The sequence below is a fragment of the Drosophila simulans genome, chromosome 2L (assembly GCF_016746395.2).
Source record: "Drosophila simulans strain w501 chromosome 2L, Prin_Dsim_3.1, whole genome shotgun sequence".
In the NCBI taxonomy this organism is placed as follows: Eukaryota; Metazoa; Arthropoda; class Insecta; order Diptera; family Drosophilidae; genus Drosophila; species Drosophila simulans.
The window spans coordinates 20,363,267-20,380,506 of NC_052520.2; the positions used below are offsets into that span (position 1 = coordinate 20,363,267).

A 17,240-nucleotide genomic window follows, 5' to 3' on the forward strand; every position below is an offset into this window, starting at 1 on the left:
ACACAAAAAAATAGATACAACAAAATATCTACCTAAAATTTGGCAAGAAAAAGAATGCTCATCAGAAAAGATTGAAATTTTAGATATTACTGTGACAAAAATCTAGGTAAAGTCTTATATTTAAAACCATTTATTCTGGATTAAATTTTAATTGAAGCCAAGTCGTTTCTTCAAATGTAAAATTGCTCATTAGAAGAAATCGGCATTTTCTCGCTGCATTGTTGGCTTTTCTGAACGTTTTTTTGGTTTTCCCTCAAAATCCCCGAAATATCAGCGAGCTATCAAAACACGCGACGTCTGGCAGTAGATGTATCTATAGCTTTGGCTATGGGGCTGTGCGGATTTCCAACTCCTGCGCCTCGCAATCGTATTAGTGTTAATTTCCAGCTGGCTTCTCTACCCTTTTTGTGCCCATTGTTGCACGTTTTGGGTTTTTCTTGCATTCGGGTTTCGCTTTCATTCGCTGAGCAAACATTTGGGTGGGTGGCCTGGGGGGAGGTGGGCGCTTTGAGCATGCGGGGGATCGGTTCCCAAATCGATTAGCCCCCGCCAACCCCCTCCAAAGTGTCGTAAACAAAGCGGGCAGCTCCGTGTTTTTCCCAGCAGGTTGCAGCAGCCACAAACACCAAAGGCAAAACATGCATTAAAACGCCAATATTGCCTTTTGTCTTGCCTTCGTATCTGCGAGATGCACACAGCTCCCCCTCCCCACCACTAACCCCTTTGGGCCACCAGACCGCGCAAAGTGAGCCTAACCCATATATTTGTCGTTTGGGGGCTATGGCTATGGCCGATGCTCATGAAGATTTGATTTAGTGTGAGTACGGTAAAATTGCTCGAAACGAACGTTTGCATATCTAAATTTGAGTTTTGTATCTGCCAGATACAATAGATTTATCTATTTGGGAACTTGCCTACCCTCGGCGCCTCGGCACAAAGCAATCGCGAAATGGCAGCCGGCTAGGAAAGCAGAGATTCTTGGGAAAATCTTTTCGAAACAGCAAATTGTTAGCCCATTAGGATTGCTACGACATTATGCCCAAGTTGCTCCAAGTGCTGCAAAGACACAAGGAGTACGTAATGGTTTCGAACACCCTAAACTGCAAGCCCATAAACTTTTGGCATCTGTGCTGTAACCAAATGCTGGACTTCCCCTTCACCTCTTGCTTCGCATTAAAAGATATGCATGTATCTAGAAACGCGAACATGTCGAATTACACATACGCCCATCATTGGCCCTCCCATCGTCGCATCCTGGCTTCCTTATTAGTTTTTAATAGCTCGCAAGACCGTGACTCTTTCACTTTCTTTTCGCATTTACCCCCCCATTGCCCATAGCCCAAAGTCCACGGTCCACAGCCCATATCCATTGCCCGTATTGGCCATATTTTGATAACGCCCACGCCAGCAAGGGAAAATGGCCATTTGGCGCACTGTGAAACACAAACACGATCGTCAGACGAGCAAACATCATCATCAGCATGATCGGCCACTATATGCACATCCCCATTTCATTCACAGATATAAGCCCATACTGACATGGCGCTGTCTTTTGGCCAGGTTCAGACTTTGCCTGCCTTTTGGCTCTCTGGTGTGGTGTGGTGTGGAATTCGTGGCATCATCATCGGCAACAACTTGACTCTCAGCCGAAGTCAACTTGCTGCAGTTAAAGCGTGTCTTCAAGACTGTTATTAAATCAATAATGAAGCACACGAATCGCCCCGGAGCCTCATCGTCATCATCATGGAGATCGGGCTACATCATTAGCACTAGATGTTGGTAGTGCTGGTTGGTGTTGCTGTTGCCATTGCTGGTTGTCGGCTTCTCTGCCACACCGGCTGACACACAAAAAACATCGTGGAGTTCACGGAACGCACCCAAAAGCCAAACTCCGTTTTCCTGCGATTTTTCGTTCGTTTTTGGCATTAGACAAGCTTTGTTTTCCAGCACCAAAGTTGGTCGCTGGTTGGGTTTTTCATTTTTGTTTGCTTTTTTGGGGGCGCTTCTCCCCGAAAGAAATCGAATTCGAACTATTAACTTATTGCAGTCAGTGTAAGTCAAAGTCGAGACGTTTGCCATATTTCCTCAGTTTTCTGTTTTGGTTTCGGTTTCTGGCGCATTCCAGCCACGTTTGTCGCTGTTTCAGGCTCGGCAAGGTGTCGGGGTTAACTAAGGTGTGATAAATTTTTGCCATCGATAGGTCGCCCTAGTCTTGGCGTTTTGTTTTCCGTTTTCCATTTTTCGTCATAATTGTTTTATTATGGTCGTGTGGGTCTTGGCTTTTTGCGGGGGGCCAAGCTCATTCTCGTCGCAGGGATTAGACCCACCAACAGGCCAACAGAGCAGCAAACCGAGGGGCCAGCTTCGTGACTGCGCTCCCTCCGCTCTACAAGATCTGCCTTAATTTTCTGGGCCTAATCCCATTTTTTAGGGGGTTCTCACAGTCCGCGGAGAGTCGTCTTCTGATCCCGACAATCGGCATTAAATTCAATTGCAGCCACTTGTTCGCAGTGGAGCCTCGATGCCACGAACTTCTTTACTTCTACACCTTAATTTTTAATTGCACTTAACGAAAATTAAGCAAATACTTTACTGAAATTTTATACGATTATTTAATGGCCTGCAATCAATTGACTGCACAAACTAAAGTCTTGTCAACAGAACGCTTTTATTGAAGTTGTCCAGTAAATTTATGGCTGCCTGCAACATATTTTCCCTCGTTCACCCACGCAAAACAGTAGTTGTGCTAACAATGCCGGCTTCGATTTCCCCAAGTTTGTTTAGCTTTTTTATTTTGGTGGTAATTAATAGTCAAAGGCAGCAACAGAAGCGCCTTGGCCAACACACAACTTCGGGCTCTCAGGTTGGGCATAAAAATTTGTCCATTCGCTGGATGCACACAGTTCAGATGCTGCTGCATCTGCCGCTGCTGCTGTTGCAGTTGCAGTGGCAACACGCAAGCCAAAGTTTGTTTGTCTATTACTTAATTGCCAGTCCAACTGGGGTATAGGGTTAAGGGGGCGATGGCGGGGGCTGCAATAACAATTAGCGTGGCATTTTAATATGCATTATTGCTGTGAAAAGATCGCAAACTGATTTCCCCGCCGAGGCAGAAGAGTCACGATTTTGCAGCAGGACGACGAGGAATCTCCATCTCCAAATGCGTTTCGTATATTTTCCCCACATCGGTTGCATTTGGCGAGGGGAATCTTAATTGCACAATTAATTTGTTGAGGCATGCAAATAAGTGGCATGGACTGTTTACTCTTGGAGTCCGCAAATGAAAGTGAAAAATCAGATCAGATCCTTAAAAATGTGTACCTAATTCTAGGTGAAATGTTTGAAACATACATTTAAATAAGTTAAAGGTACCATTTGTTAATTGCCAGAAAGCGCCAATTCTACACCTGTTGCAAATTAAGACTGCACTTAACACAATCCCGAATCAACACTAATAAATTCCTTTTGTGTTTATTTATAACAAACATTTTTAGATCTGTTAATTGTTCGCCTTGATTAGCTACGCAATCTAAATAGGTAAGCCGACACCGCTACAAAAAGCAACTACAACACCATGCGGCCCAAGGAAATAACGATAATCTGCCCGTTGACAGCTCACTGAGCAGCGACACGCAGAATGGAGCTGTAAGAACATAGTGTTTTTTCATTATGGATCTCGGATAAACCAGTCGGCGATCCATGGGAGCCAAAACAAAACAAGGTAAAAACAGTGGACACAAGAATTGATTTCAATTTAATGCTGCAGCCATTGCCAATTTAGCCACATCAACGCTTTTGTGCCAGAATGTCTCTAAATCGCCAGTGTCCAGCGCATCCAGCAGCCGAATGAAAGCAAAAGCTAACGCTGAGATATGGCCAAGTTAAGAGCACGAGCAGTGGCCAACTCGAGAATAAATCACCGCACAAGCACCAGTCACAGTTATGGGCCAGAAAAACAGTAAGAACTGCGATGATGCGGCGCATGCGCAACGCTTTTTCTGACTCTCTACCCTTTCAGCGGGTATATTAGCTAGCTAGAGAAGCAGAACTAACACTAAGGTGATAGCATTATATATATATATATATTATTGTAAAAATTAAAAATCGGTTAGAATTGAGCCATGAAAAGATAGTTCTGTGAATTTTTAGCTTTAAAAGGGCATTCAGGCTACATAATTCAAATAGTATCTTTTCTTTGTGTTACTTTGTTAGCTCTGCTTTTTTTGCGAGAATGCTGCGTTTGGTTCTAAGACCGCATCGAATCGCTCGGATCTGGTGGCCAGGGAGTGGGGGAGTGGGCGGCTCTCGGGTCATAAATTCAGAGACTAACTATAGAAGCCGATCCGATGCGATACGACCCGAACCGGTTGGTTCACTTTTACTCTCATCGCCAGCGGATTGCCGGTCGCATCTTGGGTTCTCGCACCCGCTGGCCGCCTCCTCTTCGGATTGCGCCGTAAACCAATTTTAATTTATGCTAATTGCTGCGAGTTGGCAACATCAATTGGGCGACAGCACGCGAGAAACGCAGTCAAATGCGATGCCGAAATCATCGGCATTTATTTGTTACTCTTAATTGGAAGCCAAAATTCGTTAGACCTTCGCTTCTTTGGATCGCAGTCACAGATCATCGTTGTAAGAGGCACCAGACTGTGGCGCTTTTTGCACGCATTTCTTTCGCTGCCGCGGATTGGGGCACAAGGTCGGAATCGGTGTCTCTTGATCGATGCACAATTGCCGGCAAGTGATGGGTGCCGATCTAGCGATCCATCCACCGATCACCGATCAGCGATCACCGATCATCGACTATGCTTATTGGCAACTACAAAAACTTGCCCCATAATTCATCGCATTTTATTTTTATTGTGCTGAGATACTCTTTATGCCCCGATGTTTTCCCTCTTTCCGTGGCGTGTCAAATGCACAACAAGGTTCTTGTTTCATCCGTTAGATCCGCCATGATCATACCACAACCACATACCACTTACATACCCACTGAGCGGCCATAAATCATCCGGAGCTGTGGGAATCGAAGTGTATCTCTGAATCTCTATCTGCATCTCTACCGCTATCTGTATCTGTATCTGTAGCTGTAGATGTATCTGCATCTGTATCGGTCGCCGCTGCTCTGGAGATGGCGAAAAGTTCAATGTTAAAGGCAAGAGACAAAAGAATTTGCCACAGTTCAAAGCATCATTCATTATCCAATTGCGATCGAGCTGGAGCGTTTAGACCGTTAACAGTTAACTGGGCAAGTCAACTGGGCCCACAGAGCCAAGGAGGTCCCAGCAAATTGAATACCCAAATCCGAAACTGGGCGCGTTTCGGATCAGCTATTTGTCTTAGCCTTTGTCTTGTTTGCTTTGCATTGGTTTGGTTAGTTAGCGCTGCTTGTTACCAATTTCTGGGGTTTCTGGGGTTTGTGGTTCAAGGCTTTCGCTTGACAGTGGCTCAAAGGACGTGCTTGTGGTGGTTACTTGGCCAAAAGGGGAGCGGTAGCTTATTCAATAAACGATCTTCCAAATAGTTCATATTTACACCATAATAAATTAAAGGTATTTATTAAAATCACTAAAAATGAGTTGGTTTCTCGTACGCAACTCTTCTGAAATGATTCCGCATTTATTTGGTAATATTTCAATTAACGCTAAATATGAAATTTATAACCCAAAACGGTTTTATCAGCCCGAAATACATAAATGCCAAATCGCTAATCGATTAATGTGATTTGCTGTACATTTTGAGTGCGCTGATTTGTCACTGGTTAGAATTTAATAGTGCCATAACTTAGGCGAAACCTGTAGCCACGACCATTGCTTGGCCACCAAATGAACGTATTTAGAGAGAGTTAATTAATTCGATTGCAAAACAAACGTGTTAATTGAACCAAAAATGTTCCCAGCTGGCGAAGACGAGCGCAGTGCCAGAACAATGCCCTGGGGGAACTGCAGTACTGCAGCACAAGAAAAGTGAAGGCTCTTGGCCTCAGACTCGAAAAGTGCATCCATCCAATGAAACCGCCATTTGGTCAGCCGAAGTCTGAGAACTTTCAAGTCACCTGCAGATGCACATGGATAAGTGCATACTGGCTGCATCATTGCAACTCACTGGCCGTCTGGCACTCCGAAATCGAGTTTCGTTGACGGCTCCTAAGCATCTGCAAATTGTAACTAAGCGCCGGTTTTTATTCGCCGCAACCAGCAGCGGCTTTAATTGAGTATATGAGAATGAGAATATTAGATTTTCAAGGACAGAGTCCGCTCGGATCTCGGATCAGCACGGCTTACGGCTTAGTTGCGCAACCACGGTGAAGTTGGCCATCCGACCAGTGGCGATGATGGTGGGCGCCCCATCACGTAACTAGAACACAATGTGGGCACTCGGGAGCTCAGATTTGCGGGGATTGGGGCTACTATATAGTTTGGGTTCTTTATGATATTTTATGATATTTTATACTTTAAATCTTAAAACTCTAAAATTTAAATCAAGTAAACTCCTTTTACCGCACTGCTAGAAAGTTCTTAATGAAATTTAAAAGTAATTAAGCAAGCTTGATTCTATATTTGATAAATTTAGCTCCCTTTAATGCCGCTCCTGTCGAAATGCATTACAAATAAACAAATAAACTCAGTGCCCCGCACAACTTGAATTACATTTTTTTACTCGGTCAAGTGAGTGTCCCGCAGTGTTAATTTGTGTCTAAAAGCAACTCATTAAAAGCGATATTATGATGAATATAACGAAAATTAATTAAACATTTTTATGATGCACCAAACAGTTGGGGCCATAAAACTGAAGATTCAGATGTACCGATTGTCTGAGATTCATCGGGAAGAACGACTTAATGTATTCTCTTAGTAGCGCATAAATTAACCGCCTAATGGGGAGCCGCAGAAAGTATCTAGATCCTGTTCAGAGCAAGGTGCGAATATAATGATGACGTCTGATTCACTTATGGATACACTCGATTGTATTTGCTATTTAAATAGTTGTAAGGATGTACTTTCTTCAGAATTTGAATCAATTACCAAGAAGCTTGAGGAACAACAAGTGTGTAATTTAATGTATCTGAGTCCAAGAGTTTTCCTTTGATCATATCTCAACTGCTTAACGATTCGAAATCTTTTGGAATTCATCTCGGCGACTGGTTCGCTGCTAATCGATTCATTTATATCTGCATTTGTTCACAACTCCCCATTCGTTATGCCTGACAAAGCGAAAATGAAATAAACAAAACTTGCAAACTTGAAATCATAAAAGAGTTCTATGGCCATATATAACAATCTAATATTATAAAGAACTTAAGAACTTGTTATATTCCCGCTGCAAGCTGCACATCGTCAAGCGAAAGTCCAAATTAGAATCGCACAAAAGGGAGGAATACGAATTCTTTTCTCTTCTTTCGAATTCTAATTTTAAAAGCGAAGCTGTCAATAATTTCTCAAGGTCAGCAAAGAGTTTGAATCACGCTTTTTTCTTTTTTTTTTTTGTAGCTTTTGGCTATTGGTCAGGAAATGCGCAAAGCAAATTTATGAATTCAAGTTTATGAAGCTGCCAAAAGTGGGAGAGAAAATGCAGATTAGCTTGAATAAGCAAAATTGTTGGCCATTTCGGCCAGAGAGAACCGATCCGTTATTTTAATTGCAATGTTCTAAATTCGAGCAGCGAATTTATGGCAATAAGCGGTCCGAAGAATGCAAAAACCGGCTGAGTCGAAATTATGGAAATTCAAGATGTGTTTTATAGCCCAAATACCCGTATCTCGGAGTGTGTTTTGCATCGAATGTTTGATGTCACTGCCGCCAGTTATTTGACAATCTTGTCACATCGATGCCCTCTTCTTCTTGTTGTTGTTGAGTTTTTATTTTAGCCAAACTCCAGCGGCGTCTGCTACCCAGCTTGTGTTTGACTTGGTAATGAGACACGCTCGCTGTCGCCGCTTCAATTAAGCCAATCTCGATGCGGCTGATTGCGATGGCATCTTGGCTCGAAGCCAGCTTGCAGCCAGCTCCCCAGTGATTTTATTTGTATCTTTGTATCTGTGTTTTGTTTATTTATATAGATTGTGAGTATCTTCTAATTGTCGAGCTACCGAAATCAGCCGTTTAATTGCGCTCGCTGGACAGTCTTTTTGTTTACTGTTCGCTCCCACACGTGGTATACGTAATATTACGCATACGCAGAGTGGGACAGCGAGTGCATCCGTCTCGCTTCCGCCTTGACGTCACGAGTTCTATTTGGAACATGGCAACAGCCGCTGGCCACAAACAGTCCTGCGTGGCTTTATCGATCGCCTGTGAACCCCAAGCCGAGGATTGTGCCAGTCCAAAGCCAAGGACGTCATCAGTTTCAAGTGCGTGTCGCACACACACACACACACGCACACAAAGTCGCGTATATATATATGAATATATGCTCACTACATCTGGTCTGGCTGTGATTTGTGTTTCGGGCCTTAATTATATGCCTCTGGCACGAGCCCCCCAAAGTCTGAGTTGTTTCGCCTCAAGTTGTATAATTGCATGTCTTTTGTCTCCGATTATTGCTTATGTTGCATGCCTCGGGGGAGCAGAAGTCGGTTCTTTGACGCACTTCCACCTGTGATTATTCGTTTTCCTGCGCTTAATTTATGACCTGTTGGGCTAGGCTGAGTTTTCATCGTTTATTTATGGTTATGGGCACCAGCCAATAGGTTTTCCGCGAATCGCATGAGATTAACATATCTTTGGTTTTGAAATATTTCAACATATTTCCAAAATTCCTCTCAAACGTATCTATTTGATTTATTTGAATAAGGTTCTACTTTTCGCACCGTTCAAAGTGTTAAAGTATAAAGTTTCAGGGACACCCGCGAAATGAAGTAAAGCCCCCATTAAATAATCAGCTGCCTCTACTTTCGCCTGAAAATTCGTATCCTGCTGCTTAAATTCCGCACACGACTTCCAAGGTCCTTTGGAACCGACCCAGCCATAAAAAGAAACAAACCCAAAGTTCTGATGGTAAAAGAAGGCGTGTTACATCAAGGACCTCGGCGGGGGGTGTGTGTGTGTGTGTGCTTTGTGTATCCTGGCGGTATCTACAAGTGTGAAATCATCGTGGGGGGCCAAACAAAAACAAAAGCGGGGAAGAGCGAACACCCACCCAACGGACGACCTTGGGAGCCACGTGAGAGTCGTGAGGCACTCTCTGGGCGAAACGAGTGGGTGGTTGGGTTCAACTTTCGTTGGCAGCTGTTGGAAATGAGAGAGAGAGAGAGAGCCACAGAGAAAGAGCCCAGCCAGAGATACCCGCCGAATGACGACCCCGACCTAGCACTTTTCCACAATGACGTCACAGAGAGTTTCCAGGGGGTGTATCTGTGGCCTATATATACAATGTGTCCGTCCGGTGGTGTATTCCCTTCCCTTTCCCGACTGCCCGCGATGATTACGCCATCAAACTGGCGACTGGAAGGGGCTCGTTGGGGTCTTCGATTTTTCCCAGCTCGGTGTTATTTTTGCACGTGAGCTCCTCCTCCTGCTCCTCCTCTTCTCCCTCTCCTTCTTCTTCTTCTTCTTCCACCTCTGCAGTGGGCCAAAAAGGCGGCTGTTTAAAAATAGTTATAGCCACAGGATGTTGTTTTTCTACTCGGCAGAGTTTCGCTTTCAGCTTATAACCTTTAAGCAGGGGCTTAAATACCCCATAGTTGGCCAATGCAGCAATGTTACGTGTTATCAATCAGAGATAAGGATGGCAAAAGAAGCGCAACTTATGATCTGGTTAAATGGGTAAAAGGTGGCCAAATCGAATTGCTTGATGTCAACTGAAATTGCAAAAATGCTGAAAAACACAGGTATTCCGGTTAGTTGCAATCTTGGTGGCAATCTTTTCTTATGTTTGGTATTTTGGTTGGCCTAAACACCTCCAGTGACTCTTCAGGCCGATCGGACTTTCCGTGGGCCGTCCGTCTGCCAATCAAACCGATGCGGCAGTTGCAATCTCGCCTTTCAGTGTCTGCCGCATCTTCAAGTGCGACGACGAACGAGACAACGAAACGCTGGCTGGCAAACAAGTTGCGCGCCAAAACATGAAATAAACAAGCCAATTGACAATGTAGCAGGGAAAAACATGGAATTATTGGCCACGCTGCTGGCGAATTTCAAATGCACTCCTGCTGAAATACAAAGTATGGAGGCTAAGTTGCATCGAAAAGTGCGTGAAGTGGCCAACAAGTTATGAGCAAAGCGGTTGCTTAATTTCAAATGGTAAAATAATCAGCGGTGATAAATAATTCCTTGTTTTGGCTAATTGGAGCTGTAATAATTGTGTTAATTCTTCAATTTTGATTAAATTAATTCAAACTAAAAGTATAAACTGCAATGCCGAAAATTGCATTGTAGAGAACATACAAAAATCGCATCAATTTGAGCCTTACTTAGGCGAACAACGAAAATTTGTACACCGCATCGTTGTTCGTGGTTATTTTTTTAAATTTTTAAAATTTTTTTTTAATTTTTTCCATTTTTATTTTCGATTGCTGGGCAGTTGGCGGATTTTCCTTTTGGACAAGAACTGGCCGCGAAGTCGACGAATCTTCTAGCCCGGCCACAGAGATGCAGACTGTTAGCAAACAATTTTTGTTTGATTACAAAACCAACGGCGTACGTACGCACAAGGGGAAAACTTGTTAAATGCAGCTTCTTTTTTCCCAACGTTTTTTACTGCCTTTTTCACAACTCGGCGAACACATTCGTCAAGGCAGGAGAGCCAGCAGCAAATAATTAAAATAATAAAATTAACCAAGCAAACATTATAGACAATAAATTTTCTTGCATTTTTGACGACGCACTAATGCTTGATGTTTGGTTTTTGTGTTGTTGCCGGATTTTTCATTCGGTTTTAATTCTCAACGTGTTTTTCGGAATTTTCTCGATTTGATTGCAATTTATGGCTGGGCCTGTTCTCGCTAAAATTTAAAGTTAAACGTTGTGCAATGCCTTTTGCCGAATTTAATTACATCTTAGGTCATTTGAATGGGAATGAAGTGAGGAGAGACGTAGGTGTCAGGTGTCCAAAATTACGTTGAATTTAAAACTATGCGGCAATAAAACAAAGCATCTGCTCAAATGTGTTGCAACATATATGGTATACATATGTAACTTTGCAAATATGTGGTGGTTTAAATGGAAATTTATACATTTATTTCGTTCGTACATATCCACATTTAAATAGTTAATTTGTCTTGTAAATTATGACAGATTCAAGGCAGTCGAACTGCCAAAAACCTCAAAATTCACATCGAGCTCATCAAGTGCATGGCAAAATTAAGAAATAACCAAAAAATGCACAAAGAAAAAATAGAAAAACGCCACAACAAGAGGCCAACGGCCAGGCAATCCAATCAGTTTCAAATTAAGGTTTACATGTGCGAGAGCCAGTCGAAATTGACCAACAACCAACAGCCAACAACCGGCAACAAAGTGGCCAAAATAAAAGAAAGACCCGCCGAAAGGAAAACCTGTCCGCTGTCCAATACCCGATGTCGGATGAACTCTGGCGACGCCTCACCGAAGCATTGCATTCCCAGGCCGCCGATCAGCAGATGATAATGAGGATGCTGCTGACTTGGCTGGTGGTGCTAGTGGTGCTACTGACTGCTGGTGGTGGTGGTGGTGGTGCACTGATGACATCGTCTTGGCAGTGGCTTCATCCGCCGACTGACAGCACGTTCTTCCTCTGGCATGCCACCGATGGGACATCCACCACGCCTCGTGATCCGTGGACATTGCACTCGACGGGAAGGGAAGGGAAGTGGCATAGAAATCGAAACCAAAACAAACCCAGCCGCGGAATGTTGGCTAAAATGTAGAAGCGCGACCGCTGAGTACTGATTGATTGCAAAAAAGTACTTTAGCATCCCCAAATTATCTCAGAGTTACTAAAGCCTTTTGATTAAAATGAGATTTCATTTTAAGTATTAAGCAAGTAAGGAAATATCTTTCATCTTCTCATTTAATAATAAGAACTATGATATAAAATATGCCAAATATGTATATGTTATCATTGAACATCAAATAAAAGAACTAGATCTAGAACTAGACTGGAATGACTTCCGCCCTGGCTATATATTACATCGAATGCCCCGACTGAGGACAACTATGCGGAATCGAATGGCACTTGGAATAGTTTCATCGACCCGGGATGCGTTCTATTCGCGATCAGCCAGAAATACCTGCAATTTGGACATCGAACTGGGAGGGTAGAGCGATGCTGGCTGGGGCTAGTTGGGCATATTGGTGCTGGCTAATTACGCGGCGATTGTTTAAATTTAAAACAAGGCAGACGCATTTAGAAATTATCCTAACAATGCACAAGCAGAAGAATTCGCGCTTTCCGCATTTATTTTCGTTTTCGAATCGCCGCCATCGTGTGAACCATCGGACGAATCGAATCGATCGGCAATTAATAACGAAACGCGCTCACAATCAATATAATAAACACAATTAAACCGGGCGCACCATAATTATTACGTAATTGAGGTGGGTTGTCCATTATGCATCTGATTCGAGTTCCCCGATAATCCGACGAGGGGAACTGGAACTAATGCTGGTCTATGGGTCTGTGGTCTGTGGTCTCTGGTCCATCAATGCTTTCTGGCCATTTGGATGTTGTTGCTTTGCGGCTTTGTGGATGTCTTGGCCATCGATCAGCGATGAAGACCATAATGGCACCTCCCCTCCCCCGACGCGTTTCGTTATAAAATTCGCATAAATCAACGCAAATAATTAAGCAGTCGCCCGAGTCGCTAATATCGAGAGTTTCCTATCCATCTGCCTAGAGACGCGGGCCTCCCATCCCATCCTCAACAGAAATAGCAGAAGTAACAAAAATCCCAAGTCCCAGAGCAAAACAAAACTAGACAAAGCAAAAATCACCTCAAAAACACAAATTAACAAATTCACTTTTGTGGTTTTTACTCATTCGCACAGTGCGAAAATGAATAGCAAAAGTGCGAGTCGAGCTGATTCAGAGATAGTTGAGATACATAGGTTGCAGATGGATTTACATTTCAAGATTGCGATTATGACAGACAGAAGTATTTGGAAGAGTTTCGAGCTGAATTGATGACAGTTTAATGGAGCTGGATTAAATATCTAATGGATCATTTTACTAACCGCTTTCTTAAACCCTCTTAGATACTTCCAATTATAATTGGTATTGTTTTTGTAAACTATTTTTATTCCCTTGTTCTAAGTCCACTATTAGCGGAACTAAATGCCCATCGAATTGGGCATTAGCTCAGCCCAGTACCGAAGAACAAAGAGTTGGCAAAATGTTCAGATCCTAACCATGTTAGTGGGCTATCCGACTAACGCCTTTCGATACACCTGTGCCGCCGTCTGTGAATGTTTGCTCGTGTGTTTGGCCAAAGAAAACGAAACTTGGAAGGCGACTACTGGTCTTGGCAGATGGAGCTGCTCCGGGTAAACCGGTGTGCTGTGTGCGGGGATGGCTTACATTTGCGTGGCGGTGTGGGGTGTCGCTACGACTATGAGGAATGGCCAAAAGAGGCAACAATCAACAATGGCTATCCCGACAGCTGCCGCGGAGATAACTCACAACGCACGACGGATCGTGAATAAAACTATACAATGAAGGGGCTACGATATATTTTGTATCTTAACTTTTTCGGGTGTCATAGATATGTGAGCAGGTAGGTATTTTGTGTTTTGCATCATTTATCAAGCTCGTTTCGCTGGGGTTAATCAGCGAGGGAAGCCGAGATCATCTTGATCCCTGGCCAAGTGCATCGAACGACTCTATATGTGCGGCTCGGGCGAACCTTTTGCCCGGTCGCTTTGGGCCATGTTGAAATGCAATTGGCTACGCCCAAGAGATGTTGCCATGTTGAACGGGCGGCGTATGAGCAATCAAGGCAAATCGGAAAGAAGAGAGTAAAGGCAACAGTGTTTTCACACGCCCTGTCGTGAGCATCGAATAAAAACACAACTAAAAACAAAATTCGAAATGTGACTAGTCGTAGGAATAAGAAATTCGCTGACTGGTGATAATACCGCGGCATTCAGCCAACTCATCCCCCGAATAAGACGTCATCAGCACGTGGCCAGCCATAAATATAATGAAAATAAAATCGAACCAATTATGAGATATATATATATATAGAGATGCACATTTTGGGATGCAGCTGACGCAAGGAGAGTGCAATCTTTTCACGGTTTCGTCACATATTTTCGTTTTCGCCGCGACGATGACGTTTTCGGCACTCGTGCCTCGGGAAAACACCCGTAATGTGAAAACTGTGTGCCGCCTAATCCGTTAAACTGGCCGATTTCATGGCCTCGCTGGCGTCATGGCTTAGATACTATATACCCCAACTGGTGGATGCACCTCACCTGGTCATATGTTCTTCGGCGATTTGTTTTGCTCTGGCTTGTCATCCGATGTCGGGCACTTTTGGCGCCCATCGCCATTATGGTACTATATAACCAACTTATAAATAGAGATGTTTGTTTGGCCACGGCTAATAGTCAACTGAGTCTAGAGCATTTCGCCCTGCATTTTCACTTCTGCAATCGATTGGCAACCCTCGGTTTGGTGTTTCACCATAAAAACTAATTAAGTAGTTGTAGTTGTTCCAAAAAATCTTTTTGAAGACTATCGAAAGGATACCTATCCTTATGTAGCTCAATTTAGAATGTGCATATAGTAGATTCCTCTGAGTTGAAGACTAATGACTCACTTGCAGTGGAAAACGCTAACCGCAGAGTGCTTAAAAGCTGATTGCTGCGAAACACTTAATGGGCGCTAAGTTAGCCGCAAAATACAGTCGCTTAAGAAGCGGCTAACAAGTGGCTAACCGACTTTGCCGCAGCGAATGAATTGGCAAAGCCTTTCAAGCCGTTTAGTAAGCCCAATAATCGGATGCCCCACCACCCAACCAACCACCCACCTAACCACCCACCTAACCACCCACCTAACCACCCACCTAACCATCCACTCGGCAACTAAGTGATCGATCTATCTTCCCCATATTTGAGCTTCAATCGGCGATGTTTTTTTATGCGGTTATTAATAAAATGCATTGGCCATCCCTGCCCGTCGATAGTGAGTATCTGTGTGGAAATCGGACGCACTGCATCTGTGTGCGGTGTTTATTGTGCAGCTTGTAAATCATTTTGCGTCAGGCTGCGTCCGCTGCCGTCTGCTGAAACTGCGGCGCTTTGCTGACGCTGGTAAACATGTGTACGACACCAAAAACAGCAGCACATGCTCACCAAGAGCCAAGACGGGTCTGCACACACGACTAAGGTCAAAGTGGTGGTAATCGATTTAAGCCCGTCTTTACAGTTCGGGATAGTTGCCTCAATTAATTTTATGCAAATGCACAACATTTCATAGTTTACTAATTTTAAAGCAAATGAGAACTTGAAACTATAGTGTTTGGTAATTCCTAAGAATATTTCTCCACCCTGTGATGTTAAGATACAATATTATGATGTACGGATTCTTCACTTAATAAATAATAATTAAAAAAAAACAAAAAATTCTCATGTGGTGCTTAATAAATCCCGAAAATTATTAGAGCTCCTTTTGATATTACACCTTTTTATTCCTTTCTCCAAATGCTTTAATTACTTAATTACTTTTTAATAATTTCTTAAGGATATTCAGAGCTTTCTGCCCTATCTTCTTGACCTCAACTGTGGCTGCTCTCGTATTTTGCGAATAGGAGCTTAATATTTTCACCGTTTTTATGATGCATTTTGAGCAGTTTTCATGCAAATTTATGTCGTCATTGTGCGTTGTCCAAGCTACCCCCACCAGCCACGCCCCCTTTTTTATTCAATGTGCATTTTTCAGATTTTTTCCCCGACCTGCCCTCGCAAACGGATTGAGCAAACAGTTAGCTTCTTGGGCGATTTGGCAATGCGCACTGCACATTGCGTATACGCCGCGTGTGCTATTAGCGAATTAGAAGAAAACACCACAAATACAAAAAAAGACACCAACACCGATAAGCCGAAAGGGAAAACCAAATACATACATGTGTTTCCATTGGCAAAAAAGTGGCTGTTGCCGGGTGAGCTGGAGGTGGAGTTCGAGTCTGAGTTGCAGTTGGAGTTGGAGTTGGAGGAACTGCAGCAGGCCAGGTGATTGATATCGCAACCGTCGGGGAAGAGGTTGCGGCAGGGGTAAATCAAAGGCAAAGTCGGCAGAGGCGGCGGCAAGAGGGGATGTTGCTGGTGTGTTTGGTGCTGCTGTGCGTGTTGCAGGTGTGATGTGTGTGCCTGCTGCTGGTGTGTCGGGGCATTGAGGTTCTGTCTGTAGCAGGAGTTGTTGTTGATCTCCTGGAACAAACCGCTCTCGCAGTGAGTGTACAGTGCGGCCTCGCACTTGATGGCCGCTGCCTGGTGGTGGCTAATGCTCGTGTTGCTGCCGCCCTCTTGCTTCACCACAATCAGCGAGGCAAGCCGATCGCGCATCATAGACCACGACTCTCCGTTAAAGAACCCAAAATTAACAATGATGTGGATGGTGATGATGGGACACAAACATAAAACGCACACGGGACGGGACAACACAGATCACACACTATATGGTTTCTAAATAGGCACCTGTTTGGCGCCCCGAGCGGCGCTGGTGATCCAGCACGACTGTTCCGAGTTGGGCTGCGATTTTGCCTCAATTTCCTTGGCTGTGACCGGAGCTTTTGTCGCAGTAGCTCTGATTGCAGTAGTTATAATCGGGCTTCATTTTCCTGGCCTTGCCCGGCTGTTGTTTTTGTTGTGTGTCCTTAGACTTGAACTTGCCTCCTTTCTTTTTTGGACTTCTCCCTCTTTTTTCCTTTCCTTTTTTCCGGCGATTGCGCAGTGGCCAAGTGACGATGTGAGCGACGTAACGACTTACGCACGCTATACTATATCAACTGGGGTCTCTATATATATTCGGTTGTGGTAGTTGCAGTAGTGGGAGGCACAAGGACGTTGCTTACACTTTACACACTGATACACACACGCGCGCAACGGGCAACACAAAAACAATTACTACTGTTCTTCAGCTCACGTGCTCATTAAAATGTTAGCAAAACTTTCAGTTCAAAAATATCTGTGTCTTGTCTCTCAGAAGTAAAACGAAATTTGAATTTCTATAGATTTATTTAATGCACATTCGCAGCGGCGTTAGATAGATTAAACACCGAAATATATGCATTGTTCGCTTAAGAAAGGTACAGGTAAAGT

At 43.7% G+C, this 17,240-nt stretch overlaps 1 protein-coding gene and 1 long non-coding RNA gene across 2 annotated transcripts in view; one reads left to right on the plus strand and one right to left on the minus strand.

Annotated features, from left to right (window-relative positions):
• The window catches only part of LOC6732982 (probable nuclear hormone receptor HR38), a 29,473-nt gene extending 12,897 nt beyond the window's left edge, over nucleotides 1–16,576 (minus strand). Inside the window, exon 1 of the mRNA XM_039295675.2 lies at nucleotides 16,046–16,576. Coding sequence (XP_039151609.1) covers nucleotides 16,046–16,487 — 442 coding nt within the window. The 5' untranslated portion in view covers nucleotides 16,488–16,576. The remainder of the gene's footprint in view (nucleotides 1–16,045) is intronic.
• On the plus strand, nucleotides 14,983–15,258 carry LOC123327275. The gene is made up of 2 exons (XR_006541891.1): nucleotides 14,983–15,105; nucleotides 15,186–15,258. It is a non-coding gene; the product is annotated as an uncharacterized LOC123327275 (long non-coding RNA).
• Nucleotides 16,577–17,240: the final 664 nt, after the last annotated feature.